Source organism: Tursiops truncatus, chromosome 8 (genome assembly GCF_011762595.2).
Source record: "Tursiops truncatus isolate mTurTru1 chromosome 8, mTurTru1.mat.Y, whole genome shotgun sequence".
Classification (NCBI taxonomy): domain Eukaryota; kingdom Metazoa; phylum Chordata; class Mammalia; order Artiodactyla; family Delphinidae; genus Tursiops; species Tursiops truncatus.
The window spans coordinates 81,690,610-81,715,144 of record NC_047041.1 but is presented as its reverse complement, the minus strand read 5'-3'; the positions used below and the strand labels follow the sequence as shown (position 1 = coordinate 81,715,144).

Below are 24,535 nucleotides of genomic sequence, written 5' to 3'. Positions count from 1 at the left end.
AAACAAGAGGGGGGGGTGATGAGTAGAGAGGGTGGGGGGATAGGTTAAAAAAAAACTCTAAATCTGAGATTTCGTTAAGAGAGAAGGTAATGAGAAGATGAAAACTAAGATGCCAAGCAACGAAACAACAGTGTTGGGCACCGGAGACAACTGCCAGGTTAATTAGAGCACTGGAGTGGCTATAAATCCACCCGTGACATGATCTGCCACAATGTGCAAAAACAGCATTTTCTGGATAATTTGCTGATGGAATCACTGGTCTCATGGACAATTTACCCAGAGAGGATGACTAACACAAACAGAAATAGGTACATGCAGACGAGCAGGACCTGACAGAGGAAGAGTACAAACTCTGTACAGAGTATGAAGCTCTCCTTATACAATACGCTTGGCTGTAGATATCATAACAATGGACTACTACTAGCTTTTCTTTTGAAATTACACAATTATTACTTTAAATTAAAACACTTCTCATCTTCTGGCTCAGCCCTGAAGATTTTAAAGTTATAAATCCCCAAACACAAATTTGTATTGAAAAATGGTTATTTCAGGGCAGATTTGTAAGAAACAATTTTAAAGAACTCAACAAAACATTTGAATACAAATTAATTGGTTAGTAAATCTTTCTTACATTTGTTTTCATGCTGAACTTTCTCCACACTGCTGGTGATCCTCACTAGCAGAGCAAAGGCTATTGTGATATTTGGTTGCCCAGAAGAACTAATGAACATCATGTATGCTGGGAGAAAGATTACAGGGCAAACAAAGAGAATCAGGCTTCCATTTTCCCTCTGGGAAACTATTTCTTTTCTTCTCCTCCTATGCCCAAATCTATCAGCTATTAATATTTAAATATTTAAGCTAATTAATATAATGACTGAAGAAAAGGAAACTTAGGCTTTATTGTTTCATCTTTTTTAGGCCATGATTTATCAAATGATGCTCATGAAAGTTATTCCCATACTGAGGTTTAAGCAATCCTTAAAGCTAGGATATTACGTAATGTACCAAAGCCAAAATAGAGTAGGCTACATTAAGTTCTCTACCTAACCCATCTTCTAACACTATGTGAAGAAGTTCTGTATAACAAGTTTGGTATGAATCAATGTTATTTCATGCAACATGCTCAAATACACCACTAGTATACATTTAAGATGTATCAATACTTACATGTGAAAACACAATCTCAGAATGCCGCTAACATTGAGTAAGGCCCTAGAGAAACCATGCTAATCTAGCAGCTGTATCACAGAAGTACAGACTAGAAGATAGGTAATTTCTAATAGGCCACTACAGAAACCAGTAGTGCTTGGTACAATGAACAGAACACAATGGACTAATCATACACCAACCAGACCAAGAAAGCCCTACAAAACCAAGAATTAGTTCCTGGCTGCCCCAAACTAAAAGCTATCACTAAATTTTGAGTCATATATCAGTTCTATGGTAGTCAAAGCACAATTCAATCATTTTCCCTAATTTGGTATTTTCCTATTATTTTAAATAAGTAATTCACCATCTGAGGCTTTTAGATCTATTCTGTTGTGCTAATAGAATGCAATAAATTTTATGCTGTGATATAGGTTTTAATTAAAAAATGAAAGTTATAGCAAGAAAATAAGTATGTCATTTGGGGTACCAAAATCCTCAGTCCAATCTGCTTCGACAGAAAGTTCCAGAACAAAATGAAGGTCTAAAAAAGATAATATTCTGTGGTAGGCTGATAATAGCCCCCTAAAATATCAGGTCCTAATCCCTAGTTCCTGTAAATGTTACCTCATTTGGAAAAGGGGTCTTTGCAGATGTGAATTAAGTTAAAGATTGGGAAGATTATCCTGAACTGTGCAGGTGGGTCCTAAATATAATCAAAGAATTTTTATAAGAAAGAGGCAGAGGGAGATGTGACACACAGAGGGGAAGGTGATGTGAAGACTGTGCAGAGAGATTTTAAATATTGGCCTTAAAGACTGGAGTGATGAGACCGTAAGCCAAGGAATGCTGGCAGCCACCAGATGCTAAAAGAGACAAGGAATGGACTCTCCCCCTAGAGCTTCTAGAGGAATGGTGGCCCAGCCAATACTCTGATTTTGGCCCAGTTATACTGATTTTGGACTTCTAGCCTCCAGAATTGTGAAAGAATAAATTTCTGTTGTTTTAAGCCACCAAGTTTGTGGTAATTTATTCCAGCAGCCACAAGAAATTATACACAATCTAAATACATCTACAGTTTAAAACTAGAATATAACAGACACAACTTCTAAAGATATTTCAATTAAAGGTCTATTAATAAAATGGTGTCATTATTATGTACATTTATATATATATATATATATATATATATATATATATATATATAAATGGGTCTTCATTGCTGCACACAGGCTTTCTCTAGTTGCAGTGAGCGGAGGATACTCTTCGTTGCGGTGCGCAGGCTTCTCACTGTGGTGGCTTCTCTTGTTGCGGAGCACGGGCTCTAGGCGTGCGGGCTTCAGTAGTTGTGGCACAAGGGCTCAGTAGTTGTGGCTCACGGGCTCTGGAGCGCAGGCTCAGTAGTTGTGGCACACGGGCTTAGTTGCTCCACGGCATGTGGGATCTTCCCAGAAAAGGGCTCCAACCCGTGACCCCTGCATGGCATATGGATTCTTAACCACTGTGCCACCAGGGAAGTCCATTATGCACATTCTTAACTTAAAATATGCAAAGATTCTTTACTGCACACAAAAATCAAGCCTCTAATACTAGGTTCCAAGACTGTCTGATCCCAATGAACGTTAATTTTTCCTACTATTTCTATATTGGAGCCCTCCCATGAGAAGCAGGCTCAAGCATTCACTAGCACCACAAGGACCACAGTCATTTTCCTCTGTTGTCAAGGCTTATTTTATTTTATTTTTTAAGGTTTTTTTTTCAGGGGGCTGTGTTGGGTCTTCATTGCTCCACGCAGGCTTTCTCTAGTTGCGGCGAGCGGGGGCTACTCTCCGTTGCAGCGCAGGCTTCTCATTGCAGTGACTTCTCTTGTTGCAGAGCACGGGCTCTAGGCGCGCAGGCTCAGTAGTTGTGGCGCACGGGCTTAGATGCTCCACGGCACGTGGGATCTTCCCGGACCAGGGCTCGAACCCGTGTCCCTTGCACTGGCAGGAGGATTCTTATCCACTGCACCACCAGCAAGTCCCATCAAGGCTTATTCTTTGCTCTTCTTCACTTTGAATCCCACTAGCCAAACTTTCCCACTGTTGAGAGCCCAAAGCTATTCCTACTTCATTCACTCAATGACCAAATGAAAGACAGAAAATCTATAGCATCCTGTGTTCCAGGGTCTGACTTACTAACTGAGGAGCCAGAAACAGCCACAAAAAGATAGCATAAGCTTTCTTACTTTAGAAAAATGCCAGCTAAATCATACAAACAGCAGGGAGTCCTGAGGAAAACACTCACCAATCAAATATAGAAAATATTGATACTCTTAATTAACAGAATAGGTATATACTAAAATCAATGTTGCAAAGTTCATTTATTTTAACTTCTATCTGCTACCAGGACTAAACTGAAATGCATTTTGCTGGAATTGGAAGAACTTAAGTCACCTAGAAACAAGGAACTCAAAATTAAGAAATCAGCAAATCTTTCAACAAACAATTGGAAAATTAAAGTTTAAGAAATTACCAATTGCAATAGCCTCAAGGTCAAAAAAATGGAAAGAAATGGAAAGAAATAATATGTTCATGATGGGAAGATCATGTCCATCTTTCCTAAACTGATACACAAATTTTATGCAATTCCTATAGAATTCCAGTGAGCCACTCTGAAGAAGTAGACAAGATGATGAAAATATTTACATGGAAAAACAAAGGATCTAGAACAGGCAAAAGAATCTTCAAAAAGTACATAGTTGAAGGACTTACATGATTTCATGACTTAATATAAAGCTATGGTAATCAAGACTGTAGTACTGGCATAAATATATAAAAATAGACAGTGCAACAGAAGAGTCTAGAACTAGAACATATGTATACAGTCACTTGATTTTCAACAAAGGTGCCAAGGCAGTTCAACTGGGAAAGGACAATCTAGAACAAATGATGTTGAAACAACTGGATGTCCATGTGGAAAAAAATTAACCTCAATCCCAATCTCATTACATACACAAAAATCAATTCAAGATGAATCATAGATATAAATATAAAACACAGAACCACAAAGCTTCTAGAAGGGAACACAGAGAATATCTTTGTCCCTTGGCAGGGACTGCTTTGACAAAAAGCACAAACTATAATGAAACAAAATGGATAAACTGAACTTCATCAAATTTTAAAATTTTCTGCTCATCAAAGATACCATTAAGAGAGTAAACAGACAAGCCACAGTCTGGGAAAAAAAATACTGGCTAAATAATTATCTAACAGAGGACTTGTATCCAGAATAAACAAACAAACAAAAATCCTATAAATCGATGGTAAAAAGACATACTAATTAAAAATCAGGGGGAAAAACCTGAACAGACGTTTTTCAAAAGAAGACATGAATAGACAATTACACACGAATGTACATTCAAACCTTTTCATTAATTATCAGGGAAATGTAAATTAAATCATGAGATACTTTTAAACACCTAATAGAATAGCTCAAATAAAAAAGACTGATGACACCAAATGCTGATGAGAATATGGAATAACTGGAACACTCATATGTTGCTGGCAGGAAACAATTTGGCAATTTGTTATAAACAAACACACATATCTACTCTGTGGTCAAGCAATTCCACTTCTGGATAGTTACCTAAGAGAAATAAAACATAAAAATGTATGTCCACAAAGAGACTTATCAAAGAATGTACTAACACTCTTATTCATAACAACCACAACCTGGAACCATAACTGTCTATCAACAGGAGAATGGATAAACTATAGTATATCCATAGGGGAATACTATTCAACAACATAAAAGAAAAAAACTATGATACACTCAATAATAACACAGATGAATGTCTAAAACATTATGTTGGGACTTCCCTGGCGGTCCAGTGGTTAAGACTTCACGTTTCCACTGTAGGGGGCATGGGTTCAATCCCTTGTTGGGGAACTAATATCTCACATGCCCTGGTGTGGCCTAAATAAATTAATTAATTAAATATTATGTAGAGCAAAAGAAGCAAGAACAAAGGGTACATAGTATATGATTACATTTATATGAAATCCAAATTCAGGCAAAATTAAATCTATACAGTTGGCCCTCCATATCTCTGGATATGCCATTCTATATAAAGGACTTGAACATCCTTGGTTTTTGGTATCCTCAGGATGTCCTGAACCAATCCCCCAAGAATACCTAGGGATGACTATAGTGATAAAAGTTAAACGTTGGTTTCCAGGTTGGAACAGGGTATAGGGATATAAGTTAACTAGAAAGGGACATAAGAGAATTTTCTGGAAAAACAGAAATGTTCTATATCTTGTTTGGGGTGGTAGCAACATGGTATCAAATTTCACCAAACTGAACACTTAAGATCCATGCATTTTTCAGTGTATGTTGACCATATCTCATAGAAAAATACCTTCAAATATGTCTAAATGTTTTAAAAGGAATTTAATGAATCTTTCTAAGCCACAAAGGAAAATGAGAAATTTCTTTCAATATTAAACAGAGAAAAGTAAAATGAAAAGACAGATATGAATTAGTGAAAAGTTTGAATTACAGCCTAGTTTATGGAAATATAGTTTTACTTACTTTCAAGTACATATGCCAACCTCCAAAAACTTTAAAACATTTAAAAAAGTTTAGTGTTGCTGAGTAGAGGACTAAAGTACATTCAAAATTAAAATAGGATAAATATGTCACAACACTAAAAATACCGAGAGAGTATCTCTCTGTGATTCTTTATTATAATAGGACAAAGCTGTCTATCTCCAAAGTTTTAGCTAAGTGCTATTTTACTATTCTTAATTGACTTGACACTCACAACTTTACGGTCTATGTAACTTCCTCACATGAGGGGAAAACTATTCAATTATATAGACCTATGGTTTTCAAATCCCCAAGCCACTTATTGAGGATGAGAAAAATGAACACAAACAAAAGAGTAAAAAACTGTCTTGATACAAAAATAAAGGATCACTCATGACACTACAAAAGATATACAGAAAATAATTTTTTAACAGAATTGGTATGTGCTATCTACTTACTATCTAATTGATAACTAATATTTTAATTATGGACTCTTAATTCTGACTAGCTGAGATTTTATGGCAATGGGTTGTTCAATATGGAACATTTTATTTTGATTTTAGATTTTCTCCATAGAGTAAATCCAAGTGCTTTCAAAATTCCTAATTCTGGAGTGACTGTCACATTGTGTCAGCTCAGTGCAACTCAAAATGCGGTCATCAGATTTGCAGCATCAGCATTATCTGAGAGTTCGTTAGAAGATGGCCCCATCTCAAACCTACAGAGCGGGACCCCAGAATCTGTTTCACCGAACTCTCCAGGCAATTATTATGCATGCTAAAGTCTGAGAAGCACACTGTTAGCCTCTACTGCTTAAAACAAAGAATTATTTGCAAGTTAGAAAATGAGTGCTTGATAAAAATTTCCCCTTGACAGATGCATTCCTCCAAATACTAAAAAAAAAAGTGACACTCCGCAACTGTTAACCTATAACACCACAAAGAAAATTACATTAAGTGTACCAAGTCAGAAATTTTTCGATATTTGATATCTTTTGTTCAGTAATCATAAATGCCAACCTCTTTATTTCATTGTTTGCACAAATGCCAACTTACTTCAGTGATGAAGAAGCTGATGAAATCTGAACAATATGCAAATGGTATTTTAACCTGTTGAATTTTTTTAAAGAGGGGGGTATAATTTGTATGAGTCTTCAGCTACTGAAGACTGCAATGGTGTCCACTGATAGGTTTAACACAAGTGCCAAGTGTTTCTCTATTAGAAAACACAGAGACAAGTGTTTTTCTACTAGAAGGGGAAAGAAAATTGAAGTATGTGTAAATTGTGAAAAGAGTATATAATACAATACATTGTGAAAATTCTAGCAACTTCTAAAAGTTTTTAGTGAAAATTAATATATTCATTATATTACCAAATGAATCATACTTCCAAATAACCTTTTCTATTCACTAAGCAACGTAAAATTGAAATGAAATGGTATTTCTTTACAGTGAATGCCTAAGACAGTTTTATGGTAAATTAACCACTACACAATAAGGTAATATTGGACCTAAACAGAGGTCGATCTGCTTAAATGCCTTTCTTACATTCCTTTTTAAAAGGAAATATTGCTTTATTTTACCAATAGCTTGCTACTTAAACGTTAAATCAAACAAAAAGTTAAGGAGGTCATATATTAAGCCTTTACTACACATTTGTGATTATACTGTTTGATTAAAAAAATACTGACTGCAAAAAAAAATAACAACTATGAAAAGGACTTCGGGCAAATTTGATTAAACAAAAATTCCCACATCATCATGCTGATATTATTTGATCTACCAAGGTGGCCCCTGAGCATACAGCACTTTGATTTTTCTCTATACATTAACAATGAGTTTAGTACCATTAACAGAATGCTAGCTCTCATCACTAGTTTCACACTTTCTTGAATTCCAGAACCAAATTTCAAATATCTTCTAAGAGCTATCTTATTAGCACTACAAGTTCAACACATCTAAAACCCAATTTATCATCCAGACTCTAAAATTAGTTCCTTCTCCTGCTGAATTCCTTGTCTGTTAAGATCACCACCGAGCTTAATAAATGCTGAATGAATGCATGAAAGAAAAATACATTTCCTAATAATCCAAGCTACAATATCAGGGTAACCTCCCTTTTTCTCATCCCATTAAGCACCAAATTTTGTAGATTCTACCTACATAATGTTCTTTCTATTCCTAATGACAAACCTAGTTCAAACCAACAGTAGCTCCTACCTAGTCTCCAGCATTCATCTTCTAACAGCTCTCCAGTGCATCTACCTGCTTCCAAATTCACTCGCCTTAACTTAAAACCCTGACCATGTTATTCTCCACCTCAAAAATTTTAATTGTCCACATATTTCATAATAAATGAGTCATATTTAATCCTTACAAGTAAAGTCCTCCAATAAAAGAACCCAACCTACCATTCAAGCTTTATCTATTACAAGTCTTATAGATATGCCATCTATGTCAGTCTAGTCATTCTACACATTCTAGACTAGACCTTCAGATATCACCCTTGAACATTCATACCTCTCTGTTTCCATGTCTTACTTACGCTGTTGTCTCCAATGGAACATCCTCCACTAGTTCAAATGTACCTCTTCCATGAGGGTGTGTTTAATATCCCTAGTCAGAGGGCATCACACTCGTTTTGTATATGTGCAACACTGTATCTTAACCGTATCTGTATCTCTTGCCAAGCCCCAATAGGACCAATGCTGAATTTCCATAATATCACAGTAGATACACATTTCCAAACAGATTATAATGCAGAATACTACTGAGGGACTTCAAAATGCAGCAAACATATAAACACTGAATAAAAGCTTATTGTGGGTCATTTTTATTTAGACTTCCCATGCTTTTGTGAGTCCAGTCATCACTACATTTTGAGGCACTCATCACCTCTAAAGATAATAAAAACTCATTTCTTTGGACCTCAGTTGTGAAATAAAATTGAAAAGGTCAAGTTGACAGAATTATGCAATAGGCATTAGTAAATATGACCACAGTAATATGTGACAACTAAAATAGCATTCCCCAACATTTTTACTGGTGAAGAACTGCTTTTGATTTATCAAAGTATTAAATATAGGCTCCATTAAAATATTTCATGAAAATTAGATTCTTAATCTTTGATAATTTTATAAAAACCAAGGACCTTTTCCCTAAAGTGCTTATCACATCATTGTCTCTCCTCTCAAAAGAACTACAGTTCAGTCAATAAAAGTTAATTCCAAAGCAACTATACCCCAATTAAAAAAGAAAAATTAATTCCAAATAACTCCATCTCTTTGTTCTTATTCTTTAAACACTATGACAGGTGGCCCTCACCAACACTGCCGAAGCCTTTCCCAACTCTACCTTTTCATCTCCTTCTCTCACATAGCACCGTCTTATGCTCGTCTCTCTTCCAATCTCCCCTCAAAACTCCTCCAAAATATGCCCCAGATCCTAAGAGGTCCTGTAGTGTAACACCCGCTGCCCCACCTGAAGTGAACTGGTAGAGTCCTGATTACCTGCTGCAGAGACCAAGGCTCATATCTGAGACCTCACTTTCCTTCCACATCTGACACAAGTGGGATGCCTGAATTTCTGCCTGTAAACCCCATTCTGCCACCACCCACCAGAAAAGAAGAATCAAGTGTGGCTGGAAGGAAAGAGGCCAAGGGCATGAGTGCTCCCCACCACTGGGCCTCTGAGGTTTCTAGAAGTTAAGGATGGAGACAACGGGGTCTCTTAGGCAACTAGTAAAGAACTAGGGTTGTAGGATAGCAGTTTCCCTCTGCCATTTTGCAACACAACAAACTTCCATAATAGCCTTCTACAGAAGGGTCTACCTGCAAAGAAAATAGATGAGGAAACCAGGAAGGAGTACAGAATCACCTTATCTAATTCTCCTCAGGTTCAAGAAAGTCTTCCTACTACACTTCTTGGTCTTGCTTGCCGTAATTGGCAATGGTTATTAACCTCTCAAACGCACTATACAACAAGGGGGAAAAAGACTGTCCTTGGATCATCAATCAGAACAGATAGTACAATTATACATATTAAACCCTAACTTTCCATCACTTTGAAAAACTAGAAATTCCTAAGTTGACATATTTAAAAAACAAAACCAAAACAAACAACGCCCCCCCACAAGGACCTCTCCTTTCCCAAAATAATCTTCCCTGGTTCATTGCTATCCCCACCTCCCTCAAAGTATGTATCTTTCTATACCTGTTTTTTTTTAAATGCTGAATTACCTATGTTTATTGATAGCTTGTAATTAGCAGACCTCTTAAAAAGTTGTTTTATATTTGAAGAAACTGAAAGACAAAATATCAAGTAATATTATTCAAATGAATAATATGTTGAAGTATATATTTTAAGGGTCAGACACAAGAATTTGTGTGACTAAGGCACAGCTAATCTTACAGAGTAGGACTGTATTATTATAATTAATTTAAGTGAAATTATTAGGATTCAAAGTTAATATAGCCACTCTCCTTTTCAAAAATTATTGGTTTTTCAGATATAAACTTGTGATTTTAATTTTCTCCCATTCTACCAAACCCTGGCTTTTTTTTTTAATTTTATTGAAGTATACTTGATTTACAATGTTATGTTAGTTTCAGGTGTACAGCAAAGTGATTCAGATATATATACACACACACACACACACATATATATTCTTTTTCAGATTCTTCTCCATTATAGGTTATTACAAGATATGGAACATAGTTTCCTGTGCTATATAGTAGGTTCTTGTTGTTTACCTATTTTATATATAGTAGTATTTGTTAATCCCGAACTCCTAATTTATCACCCCTACCCTGTATATGCTCAAGTATATGCTCTTCTTGAGCTCAAAATTTAGTTCCATAACATAACAGACCTTACTAAGGCATTCATTGTGAAAAGTCCTCTGAATTTATTTATTGATATAATAGGATCCTACATATAACACAGTCCCATAGTCCCCAGAGAAAGCCTTACTGTAAAGCTTCAGTGTGATTATGTAGCAGCCAAATTGACAGAACAGTATGAGGAAGTGTACATCTACCAGACTTGCTAATGATTGCCTCTAATCTTCAAAAGAGTTATTTTAACACCATTAATATTTTTTAAGAGACCTTTTGGTCTGATCATAGCTGCTTTAAAATCTCTGCTAAATGTCACTGTAACAATGATTTCCTTTGAAACCACGTTAAGAGACTCCTTCTGAGATTATTGGCAGTTCCAAGAAAATGGGGTAAAAGAGGAGGAAAAAGAAGAAGAGGAAGGAGGAGGGGAGTAGGAGGATAGGGAAAGGCAGAGGAAGGGGAAGAGAGGGGGTGGTGGAGAAAGAAGTGCCGGCGAAGGGGGAGGGAGACAGAAGAGGAGCAGAAGGAATGAGAAGAGGAAAAGCAAGCATAAGCGAGGGAAGAGACTGAAAAACACTGAAGGGAAGCAAAGCCATGAAATATTTACAGGAGGTACTGATGTTTTTCAGATAAAAGAATTGAGAGGTAGACTGCAGGAACTGGATTCACAGAAATGAAGAAATGTAAGAAGTAGGATGATACGTGGCTGGGTAATTTAATTCATGGCAAAACCTTTCATTACCAAGATCAACCTCTGTAATATACTTTGAAATGTGAGATTTACTAACTCTAAAATACAATCTTGAATCAAATCGTTTGCTAGTCACATGCCTTTTCTTTTGTTGGCTATATGCAAGTGTAATACAACCTCTTCCTCTTTGTACATAAGATTTTTAATCTTAAGTAATAGGTTACATTATATCCAATTTAAGTGTAAACCAGATTGCCCCCACCCCCCAAAAATCGTATCAAACAAGTTTTTGATGACGTACTCAACATGAGCTACACAGAGAATTCCAAGCTTAACACTCTGCCTCCAATATCACCCGATGATAATTAGAAGCAGTGTGCTGGCTAACTTCATCTACCCTCTGGGGTCAGGGAAGACACGGTTTTTGTATAATTAAGGACTTAAAGAACCAATGCCAAACTTATTCTTGCTAAATAAGAGTGGTCACATACACCTACAGATCCTACAGAGCCGCTTTCCTGCAGCAACTCTGAGCCCCACTCTGTAGCCATCAAGGCCATCAGGTACTAATTAGGTAGTGTGTTCTGTCAACGCTTTCATGCTCTTCTTTTATTAATTGATCATTCTGCCACATTAACGATACTAGTACACCTGCATTGAATTCCCTCAAGTACTTTACCCCTGAGATAGAAAAGAAAGCAAAGAAGATATGAGAATGTCACAGATTTACATTACCTACCTCATATTTGAATCGACACTAAGACTGTTTCCTCTAAAAGTTATCTATTTCTTTTACTTGCAGAAATGCTCCCCTAAACTTAAAATGTACAAATTTTCCTTTAATAAAATGTAACTTCCATTGATTTAACCCTTATAAACTACAATGGGATAAAATTCCCATTTTCATAAAGAAGTGTTCAAAAATTAATGGTGGGATTAAATGCATAAAGGCTGGAGAGGTAGCGGCAATTCTTCTTAATTCTAACCACCTAATGGCGAGGGAAATTTGCCTAAAATGAAACTCCATAAACAAGAGAAGTGACCTTAGTCTGATAAAAACTGATGAGTAAAAAGAAAGCATTTAATAACTGTAGTTAAATTCAATGAATATAATATAGTATTTCTGAGATAAAGGTCTAAGTAAGCTTCTTGGGACACTGAGAAAACACACATCCTCTGAGATACTTTTTGGTTTTCCTTATTGCAAATCACTGTTATTATGAAGCAGCCATTAAAGAGCTGGTGAGGAAGTGCCGTTAAGATGGTGCAGTAGTGATTCTCTAATGAATCTGCGTACAGTTTAGGTACCAAGAGAGATACACACTGACTGACATGGCTGAGTTTTGTTTCATTTTCTGTATGACACTTACTAGCTTAAAACAAGATTATGTTACAAAAAGTTAGGTATAAAATTACTACAATTGTGTCCTTTACGCTTTGACAATATATTAAAATTATGAAGGATTAAAAAAAACAATTACAAAGGTAAAGTCAAGTACAACTCACTACTGCCACCTAATGCTTAGTAAAATATTGCCTAAAGAAGCAGTCAACACCTCATGTACCACTTTATGCAACCGTAAACTGTTGAAACATGATTTTAAAAACATCTTCATGGTTTTCTAATTCAGATAGGGAAAATATAATCCATGTTCAAGACTGGCAGCCCAAAAGTGTGTTTATCCATTCAAAAAAGGCTCATTAACCACTTTACTACAAATCAGATACCGTGCTAGCCAATGAGGATCCATGATGGACAAAAACCAGGATCCCTGCCCTTGATGGACTCAGAGTCTAGCGGGGGAGTGCAGATAGGTAAACAATTAATTATAATGGGAAGGATGAGGTGCTAAGAAAAGATGACAGCATGAAAAAGTTGTTAACTTAGAATAAATTTCGGGAGGTTTCTTAATAAAGACACTTGACTGGGTTTTGAAGGATGAATAGGAGTCGGCCTGTGGAGGAACTGTGGAAGGGTGGAAGGGGAAAGGCATTACGTGCAGAGAGAAACAGCAAATACAAGACAGGAAAGTACTAAGATGGATATTAGAGTTACGAATAGCAGAACTGTAAGCTACGGTGGAAATGAGTAAAAGAACCAGTGAGTAGGGAAAGTTATGAGATGAAGTTGAAAAGCCAGATTGAGCTTAGACCATAAAGGAACTTTTTAGTATGCTAAAAAAAAATGGACTTTTCCCTACTTAAAACTTTACTTACTTGTTTCAAAGACAAAAAAATCTAACCTGATGGTGGGATGGAAGGGGTATGGAGAATAGGTAGGCGGAACTGCAAAAAGGAAACTACTGCAGTCCTCCTGCAACACTTCTGAGGAACTCTGTGAACAATGCTGAGGAGGAAGACAGGAGACAGACAAGGGGAAAGGTGGGAGCCTGGGGACATAGACTTGGAAGGCACCTGTGAAGCAGATAAAGCTACAGGAATACGCAGAGAGCAGTCCTTCTCAACTTTTTGAGTTCTGAACTCCTCCATGAATCTGATAAAAAGCTGGGGGAAAGGAAATACACACACAATTTTGTGTACAATTGAGGGATTAAAACCTCTAAAAGAACCTAAGCCTTAGATTAAGACAAGAGTTGGTGATAGAGTAAGGAAGATAAAACTCTGAAGGACAGTAACATTTACATCAGATAAAGGAAAAGATGCTAGAAAAGAAAACAGAGCAGTGAGCAACAAGGTAACTGGGAAACAGGATCCAGAGAAGCCCAGGGAAGAAAGTTCTAAGGCAGATAAAAGACCTGTGACAGTAGTAAACCCACAGAATATGGTAAGTAGGGGGACATGGGCCATTTTAGTAGGCACCATTGAGAAGAAGGGCAGTAGTGAGAGAGGGGTGAGAAGCAAGTAGATGGTAGTCAAGGAATGTGTGGCAAGGTAGAAGAGCGGAGAGACAGAGCAGCCAAGGCCAAAGGGGAATGTTTTCAGAAGACGTTTTACTGGATGAGTGGGAAAAGCTAGTGAAAAGGGAGAATTCAAGACAGAGGAAAAAAGGGAACTGGAGCAGGCCTAACCATAAAATATGAAAAAACTGAACTCTCATTCTGGGTTTGTTATTGCTAGTCATGTGACCCTAGAAAAGTTATTCAGTTGTACAAGATTTCTTCACCTGAAAAATGGAGAGAAAGCTTGCTAAACTACAAGCTACTTATGAAAGTAAGAACCTTTGTCCATCATATTACCATGAACTATATCTGCAGCACCTAGCACAGTGCCTGTAAGACCCGCAATAAATCTTTAATGAATAAATTATCTGTCCATACACCTCACAGTGTTTTGCTAAACTCAAATGACATAATGTGAGTGAACACATTCTGAATACAATTTAAATTTTTTTAAATGAGGGTGGCATGAGAGGAAGGTCATTGTAAGACCTCCAACGTAAATTAATAAATGCAAGAGATGTTCATTATTCAAGGATTCTATATTTGCAAATTCACCTACTTGCTAAAATTTACTTGTAACCCCCAAAACAACACTTATAATGCTCTCACAGTCATTCACAGAGATGCACAGAGTGGTAAAAATTTTGAATCATCTAACATGCACGTTCCCAGCTGAGGTCAAACAAGGATTTCATGTTTCAGCTCTCATACTGCATGTAAATAAGTGACCTTTTTACAGATTATTTAGTGCCACATTTTTCATACTTTGTTTTTCGTTGTCATTTTTTACTGTTTAAAATGATCCTCAAGCATAGAGCATTAAGTGCTGTCTAGTGTTCCTATGTACCAGAAACCTATGATGTGCCTTACGGGGGGGAAATACATATTTTAGATAAGCTTCTTCTTTCAGGCATGAGTTACAGTGCTGTTGGCCCTGAGTTCAACATTAATGAATCAACAACGTATATTAAAGTGTCTTTAAGCAGAAGCATACATAAAACAAGGTTATGTACTGATCACTTGCTGAAAATATTGTGACCAGAGGCTCACAGGAACCTAACCCTGTATTTCCCCTATGAGCAATGTTTCAGTGTTTGCTAATTCTGTGTTTGTGGCAACTTTAAAGAACATAACCACAGCAAATAAGAAGAACTGACTGTATAATAATATATATATTACAATTAATTTACACCCATCACTTTTGAGAGCTCTCTCTCCCCTCCTTCTCTCCTGCCACACCCCAGGAAATCCTTAGCTAAGAATATCGGCCATGAGGATTCTACGCCCTTCTTCCAACCATAGCCATGCCTTACCCCCCTCCTTCTAGGGGCTCAGGACACAGGAATTCACTGCCCAAACAGCCTCAAGTCATAGGAGCGTAGACCACAGTAAGGACCCTGGGCGGGTGTGGGAAGAGAAGGAGGCAGGACAGTGGTGGCTTCCTCTGCCCTGCTGCATTAAGGCATGGAACTCCAAGCACTCTACATACAATCCTGGCTTTCCAGGTCAATATGAAGGGATATTTGTCATGAAAATATATTTTTCAAGATAAAAGAACTTATTTAATATTATGTTAGCTTGACTTATAGCTTTTAAATATTTAAGCATCTGTCACATAGACCCCCATTTCTAATCTTTTTCTAAGCCTAAGTAAATATTAATATTTACTTGTTAATAAATAAGTAAATATTAAATGGGCCTTATTAATATTATGTTACGGCTATCACCTTTTCATAACCTTATCAAAAGAGAAAAAAACAGTTCAAGAAATGTCCTCAGATTTTTAGTGACCTTAGTGGTAGTTTACTTAGCTTGAAAAAGGAACAACTCTTTCAACAATAATTAAATTTATAAGATTTACTTAGCTTCCAGGGAGATCACAGTCAATCATATGGCAGACCATGAGTGATTTAACCTTTACATTTCTGGTATCTTCACACATTTTAACACAAGACAACAAAGCAACAGGTATATCTTAATATATAATTTATTTCAGATGTTTTAGTGGCTTAGTATGTGTGTAAGTAGTATGTGTGTAAGATGGCATTCGCAGTTCAGTCAGGGATATCTAGATAGTCATAGAATTTGAGGGAGTTCTAGATGCAGAAAGTCCATTATAAGAGTAAATCCTAAAATTTGCTTAATACACCTGAGAAGATCATGGCTAAAACAAAACATGGTTAAATACTTACCTTTTCTGGCCTTTCTTATTACGCAACAAGTGTTCCAGTTGAGTACTTCACCACCTGAAGCTCATTTTAACACTGACTTTCTAAAAGCCCAATACTAAGATTGTAGAATAATGTGCCACATTATTTTTAAATAATTTTTTAAATTACAAGATAGTATGCAAGGGCCACTGTGATTATGAAGCAGTCGTGTCCAAACTAAAAGATGCATTAAAATGGGTAACTAAGGCTTTTTAAAAAACCTTTCTTAGTCTTACAATTTTAATGACTATTAATTCCTCCTTCCTAAGAAAAGTATCCTTTAACTTAATAAACTGAGAACTATACACTTATATTCCCTATTTTGTTTTTCAGATACTGTCCTTTAAGTAGCAATACATTTATTCTTCTTGGTCTCAATATTCTCCTCTCAACATATTTAAAGTTCTCAAAAATATGTCTTCAGACTATTGAAAACCTAAAGCACCTAAAGGTTCTACAGTCTTGGCTAAACTATTAAAAATGAACTGTAACAGCTGGACAGCCTCCGAGGACAGCTATAGACAAAACATCGGCTCAAAGATGGCCACAGGTCAAATCACTTCACATGCTGTGGCTCTATTTTGTCATCAGTTCACATGGATCAAGGACCATCTAACATCATCACTGAACCCATAAGGAATAACAGAAAAGGGAGAACAGTACTGCAACCAACATAGAGAGGACAAAATAACAGGAGACAACTCCCTTCTTAATCCTTCTATTCTATTTCAGCAAAATCCAGTGCAATCAACCAATGCATGTAGAGAGAGTCTATTATACAAAGTACACAGAGTTGGTGCTACCAAGGACAGAAAAATTACAGACAGGACTCCTGCCTTCAAAAACTACATTTAGCTGAGAGGCAGCCATAGGCATAAGTAATTACGGTAAAGACAGAATGTGGTCAGTGGGACAACAGAGTTACAATGTATCAATGGAACACATAAGGTGAGACTTTCAGGAAGCAGTTATTTTGAGCTGTACCTTAATGGAAAGTGGACTTCCTCCTATTGAATGGGAAGGAATGGAAGAATGGGAAGACTGCTTCTTGTTTCCATTGGTGGTGGACTTGCTTATTCAAACCAATCTTTCCATTGAAAACAACTGGATAAAAAATCTGGATAAATATGTATGTGTGTGTGTGTGTGTGTGCGTGTATATATATAACTCTTAAAAGCATCGAAGAGTTAACAAGATAGTAAAGAATTCCAGGCCAAAACTGAAGGGAAAACAGATAATCAAGGACAAAGGATAGGGCTGCTTCTGCTCCAAGGGTATTTCACCTATTCTGGAAAGTATCCTGGAAATAAACTTTCATTCTGATAACCTTATTTGGCTTAAGGTGGTTACACACATCAGGGAGGGAATGCCTGGAGGAAGAATAAACAGGTTATTGGACTAGAAAACATGAAAGCTGAAAATGAGTCTAACACCCAGCTGTGCAGAGGAGACCCATCCTGTTACATTAGAATGAGGGACTGAGGCCAGTGTGGGCAGGGTATGTTCCCACACTTACTGGCCCTTGACCTTCTTTCCCTACAATATAGCAACCTGGTGTGTGTGTGTGTGGGGGGGGGGTCATTTCTCTTTCACAAACTACAAGCAAAACTTGTTGTGCAACCCTGCTCTCCCGTTTCCGCAGTCTGGTAATAGTACTAATTTCCCAATACAGCACTAATTTCTCTAACTGAACACTTACAGAAGAGTTTTCTTAGGTGTCAAGGTTCAAAGGCAATGTGAAAATGCCATTTAATCAAAACTACTCTTGAAAATCTTTAAATTTTCCATTAAGTGTAATATTTGAATTTTCATGAGTACAACTCTACACAGCAATCTGTATATATAAGTGCATAACATATACAGTAATGAACACATGATAAAAAGCACACAACCAAAATATAATTTTACCATTTTAATTTTTTTCTTTTTTTTTTTTTGCTGAACACTGATAACTAAATTTGCATTTTTTTTTGCTGAACACTGATAACTAAATTTGATATCATCATGCAATATTTTTATATGGCCCTTCATGGTTCTCTAACAGCATCCTGTACACAATTTCTGGTGATGGTGATAAACTATAATAAGGAACTACATGCAAGACACTGGCTAAATGCTTTACATTATTTCACTTAATCTTTATGAAAAAAGAAAAGAAGAATAAGAAAAATCTTTATCTCAATTTTTACAGATAAGGGAACTGAGGCTCAGAGAGGTTAAGTCACTCCTCTTGGGTCACACAAATCATAAATGGCACAAGTGAGACTCAAAGGCAGGGCAAAGTGATACAAAGCCAGGACTCTGAATGACTATGCTGTACATAAACTTCCTTATGAAACCACATTTTAGAATTTATATACAAGCATATCTCATTTTATTGAGCTTCATTTTGCTGTGCTTCACAGATATTATGCTTTCTACAAATTAAAGGTTTGTGGTGACCCTGTGTTGAACAAGTCTCAGCACCATTTTTCAAGCAGCATTTGCTCACTTTGTGTCTCTGTATCACATTTTGGTAATTCTTTCAACATTTCAAACTTTTTCATTATTATTGTACTCGTTATAATGATCTGTGATCAGTGATCTTTTTTTTTTTTTTTTTGCGGTACGCGGGCCCCTCACCGCTGCGGCCCCTCCCGCCGCGGAGCACAGGCTCCGGACACGCAGGCCCAGCGGCCACGGCCCACGGGCAGCCGCTCCGCGGCACGCGGGATCCTCCCGGACCAGGGCACGAACCCGTGTCCCCTGCACCGGCAGGCGGACTCCCAACCACTGCGCCACCAGAGAAGCCTGATCAGTGATCTTTGATGCTATTGTTGTAATTGTTTTGGGACACCACAAACCACACTCACATAAAATGGTGAACTTAACAATGTGTGTTCTGACTGCTCCACTGACCTGCTGGTCCCTAACTCTCTCTTTCTGCTCGGGCTTCTCTATTCCCTGAGACACAACAATATTGAAATTGGGCCAATTAATAACCAAACAATGACCTCTAAGTGTTCAAGTAAAAAGAGGAGTCACCTGTCTCTCACTTTAAATCATGAGCTGGAAATGATTGCTTAGTAAGGAAGGCATGTCAAAAGCCAAGATAAGCTGAAAGCTAGGCATCTTGCAACAAACAGCCAAGTTGTGAATAAATGCAAATGAAAAGTTCTTGAAGGAAACTAAAAGTGCTACTCCAGTGAACACGTGAATGATAAGAAAGCAAAACAACCATCATTGCTGACATGGAGAAAGTTTGAGTAGTCTGGATAGAAGATCCAACCAGACACAACATTCCCTTAAGCCAAAGCCTAACCCAGACTAAGGCCCTAACTCTCTTTAATTCTATGAAGGCTGAGAGAGGTGAGGAAGCTGTAGAAGAAAAGTTTGAAGCTAGCAGAGGTTGGTTCATCAGATTTAAAGAAAGAAGCCATCTCCATAACATAAAAGTACAAGTTGATGTAGCAAGTGCTGATGTAGAAAAGCTGCAACAAGTTATCCAGAAGATCTAGCTCAGATAATTAATGAAGGTAGCTGCACTAAACAACAGATTTTTAATATAGACAAACAGCCTTATATTGGCAGAAGATGCTATCTAGGACACTCATAGCTAAAGAGGATAAGTCAATGCCTGGCTTCAAAACTACAGAGGACAAGCTGATTCCTTTGTTAGGGGCTAATAAAAGAATTAGCTGAATTTTAAGCTGAAGCCAGTGCTCATTTACCATTTTGGAAATCCTAGGGCTCTTAAGAATTATGTTAAATCTACTCTTCCTGTGTTCTATAAATGGAACAATAAAGCCTGGATGATAGCACATCTGTTGACAACATGGTTTACTGAATATTTTAAGCCCACTGTTGAAACCTTGTGCTAAGAAACAAAAGATCCCTTTCAAAATATTACTGTCCATTGACAATCAACTGGTCACCCAAGAGCTCTTGATGGAGATGCACAATAATATTAATGTTGTCTTCATGCCTGCTAACACAACATCCATTCTGCAGCCCATGGATCAGGGAATAATTTTGACTTTCAGGTCTTATTATTTAAGAAATACATTTCATAAGGCTATAACTACCATAGATAGTGATTCCTCTAATGGATCTGGGCAAAGTAAATTGAAAACCTTCTGGAAAGGATTCATCATTCTAGATGCCATTAAGAATATTTGTGATTCACAGGAAGGGGTCAAAATACTAACATGAACAGGAGTTTGTTAGAAGTTGATTCCAACCCTCACGGATGACTTTGAGGTGTGCAAGACTTCAGTGGAGGGAGTAACTGCAGATGCGGTAGAAAGAGCAAGAGAATTAGAATCAGAAGTGGAGCCTGAAGATGTGACTGAATTGCTACAATCTTATAACAAAACAAATGAGGAGTTGCTTCTTATGAATGAGCAAAGAGTGGTTTTTTGAGATAGCATTCATTCCTGGTGAAGATGCTGTGAAGATTGTTGCAACAAAGGATTTAGAATATTACATAAACTAAGTTGATAAAGCAGTGGCAGGATTTGAGAGGACTGATTACAATTTTGAAAGATATTCTATTGTATATAAAATGTTACCAAACAGCATTATGTGCTACAAAAAATTGTTTGTGAAAGAAAGAGTCAGTCGATGCAGCAAATGTCACTGTTGTCTTATTTTCAGAAATTGCTGCAACCTTCAGCAACACCACCCTGATCAGTCAGCAGCCATCAACACTGAGGCAAGACCCTCCACCAGCTGAAGGTTCAGATGATGGTTAGCATTTTTAGCAATAAAGTACTTTTAAATTAGGGTATGTACATTGTTTTTTTAGACATAATGCTATCATATACTTAATGGACAACAGTAGCGTAAACATAACGTTTATATGTACTGGGAAACCAAAAAATTCATGTGACTCAATTTATTGAGATATTTGCTCTACCGCAGTGATCTGGAACCAAACTCACAACATCTCCAAAGTACGCCTGTACTGTATACGTTACAGCATTTATTATGATACTAGTATTTAAACATCTGTGTCTCCCTCCTAACAACTCTGTTATATCCACAGCATCTAGAATAGTGTCTAGAAATACAGTAGATACCAACCCTAACAAATGCTGAGTGAACAGATGAATGCATAACTGTAGACAAACTCAGACTGTTTCAACTCTCATAAATAGATCCGAATGTATGCATTTAACTAATTTGAAAAGTATAATTCTCAAATGAAATATTCTGGATTACCTCCAGGGATTGCAAGATTTGTATTTTGTATTTTAAAATATTTTGAGACACTAAAACGTAATGGGTAGTTTAAGCTGCTTCAGAGAAAAAACATGTTTTCCAGGCTATGTTATCCCACACACTGCACCAAGGATAATCCTCAATTACAGTCAATATTTCAAAAAGCTTAACAGAAGGGTTTTATATTCCATTACTGAGTTTAAGAATCTATTTGATCTTTAATTAGTAGATAACATGGGCACAACAGCATTAACTCTATTTGTGACACAGAAAATAATTCAAGCATACATATGTGTAATATAAATTATTACAGTTATTAAGAATAAATGAATTTGAAAATAAAGGAAAAATTAGTTAAAACACAAATAACCTTAACAAGTAAAAGGGGATTAATGAGCTGAAATCCATGATGTACTTCAAGGCAAATTTTAAAGGTGTTTCCTATGTCAGATGGCATGATTTTATGAATATCTTGCAAGATGATAGTTACTATTTGAAAATCATATAAACCCCCTGCAACTCACTTATAACATGCCCTAAATGTGCTAACTAGACTTCTTATAAAACATTTTTATGGATGGCATATTATGTAAGTAATATGCTATAATCGGTTTACTCTTCAGGAGGAGGTAAAGAGAGAAATTCACCTCTCTTTAAAAATCGTAACTAACCAATTTGATTCATTAAAGATCAAATAAAACATAAAGAAATTTTAAGAGCTTAAAATAATGACGAAAGAAATCTACAGACAGTGAAAGCAGATCCATGGCAGCTGAGGGAAAAAGAAGCATAAAGGAACTTCCTGGGATGATGAAAATGTTCTATACTTGATATGGTGGTGGTTATACAGGTATATTAAATCAAAACTCATTGAAATGTACTAAAAATAGATGTGTTTTATTGCTTATATACTATACTTCAATAAAGTTGATTCTTTTCTAAATGCCTAAAAGAAGTATACCCTATGAAACCATAAAGTTCTAGCCATTTTATTTAGATTAAAAAAAAAAAGTAGAACAATTCTAGTGAATTTCAACACTTTAACAAAAGTGTCATATTCCTTTGGGAAGCATGTTTTTTTTGTACCTTGGTACAACTAAAAATGTTTACCAAGTCACAAGGAAATTCGAAATGTAAATGTATTTTAAAACAAAACATACACTTTTCCAATTTCAATTTTTGTTTAGTATTATTATTTTACACAAGTTTTTTTTTAGGCTATAATATTTTTATTCTTGTTTTCTTGCTTATATTAATTTTTTGTTTTGAAAAACCTTAAGCTTATAGAAATATTACAAGTACATTACAAAGAACTTTTTTTTTCCTCAACCATTTGAGAGTAAGTTGCCAACTTGATGCCTTGTCACCCCCAAATACTTCAGTGTCTACTTCCTACAAGCAAGGATATGTCTTCTAGCCACAATAAAACCATTAAAATCAGGAAATAACTGTTTATATCATACTATCATCTAATCTTCAATTCCCATTTAGATTGTGCCAGTTGTCCCAAAGATGTCCTTTAGTGAGCAGAGGGATCTAGTTTAGAATCACGCATTGCATTTAATTGTCTTGTCTCTTTAATTTCCTTCAGTTGAAATAGTTCATTCTTCCTTGACTTTCATGACCTTGTCACTTTTGCAGATTAAAGACTAATTATTTTGTAGAATGTCCCTCAGTTGGGTTTGTCTGATGTTTCTTCAGGATAAGATTCAGGTTTTGTATTTGTGGCAGGAATATCACAGAAGTGATGCTGTGTCTGTCTCATTTACTTTTTTTTTTAAACATCTTTATTGGAGTATAATTGATTTACAATGGTGTGTTAGTTTCTGCTTTATAACAAAGTAAATCAGTTATACATATACATATGTCCCCATATCCCTTCCCCCTTGCATCTCCCTCCCTCCCACCCTCCCTATCCCACCCCTCTAGGTGGTCACAAATCACCAAGCTGATCTCCCTGTGCTATGCGACTGCTTCCCACTAGCTATCTATTTTACGTTTGGTAGTGTATATATATCCATGCAACTCTCTCACTTTGTCCCAGCTTACCATTCCCCTTCCCCATATCCTCAAGTCCATTCTCTAGTAGATCTGCCCCTCATCTTGCCCCTACGTTGTTCATGACCATTTTCTTTCTTTTTTTTTAGATTCCATATATATGTGTTAGCATACGGTATTTATTTTTCTCTTTCTGACTTACTTCACTCTGTATGACAGACTCTAGGTCCATCCACCTCACTACAAATAACTCAGTTTCGTTTCTTTTTATGGCTGAGTAATATTCCATTGTATATATGTGCCACATCTTCTTTATCCATTCATCTGTTGATGGACACTTAGGTTGCTTCCATGTACTGGCTATTGTAAATAGAGCTGCAATGAACATTTTGGTATATGACTCTTTTTGAATTATGGTTTTCTCAGGGTATATGCCCAGTAGTGGGACTGCTGGGTCGTATGGTAATTCTATTTTTAATTTTTTAAGGAACCTCCATACTGTTCTCCATAGTGGCCGTATCAATTTACATTCCCACCAACAGTGCAAGAGGGTTCCCTTTTCTCCACGCCCACTCCAGCATTTACTGTTTGTAGATTTTTTGATGATGGCCATTCTGACCGGTGTGAGATGGTATCTCATTGTAGTTCTAATTTGCATTTCTCTAATGATTAATGATGTTGAGCATTCTTTCATGTGTTTGTTGGCAATCTGTATATCTTCTTTGGAGAAATGTCTATTTAGGTCTTCTGCCCATTTTTATTTTACACAAGTTTTGAAAATGATTTTTGGTTTACAACTTTATCATATTATTTAATTTTGAATATTTAGTATCTTTGTTCTACCTTTCCGTGCTCAATACTTTCATTTTCCCAGTCTAAATCTTCTGCAATAAAGGTTCCTTTATGTTCTGACATTCTATATTTCTTTTAGTTAGTCTCTGAAATTCTATGATTCTTTTAAGCCAGACTATGAGAC

The 24,535-nt window shown here is 36.5% G+C and overlaps 1 protein-coding gene across 6 annotated transcripts in view; it reads right to left on the bottom strand.

Annotated features, from left to right (window-relative positions):
* The window catches only part of DNAJC24 (DnaJ heat shock protein family (Hsp40) member C24), a 59,893-nt gene that overhangs the window by 17,297 nt on the left and 18,061 nt on the right, over positions 1 to 24,535 (bottom strand). Inside the window, exon 3 of one of the 6 annotated variants that reach the window (XM_073808733.1) lies at positions 632 to 739. The exons of the other annotated variants lie outside the window; for them this stretch is intronic. Within the exon in view, the coding sequence (XP_073664834.1) occupies positions 632 to 643 (12 nt within the window). The 5' untranslated portion in view covers positions 644 to 739. The remainder of the gene's footprint in view (positions 1 to 631; positions 740 to 24,535) is intronic. 6 annotated transcript variants of the gene reach the window in all.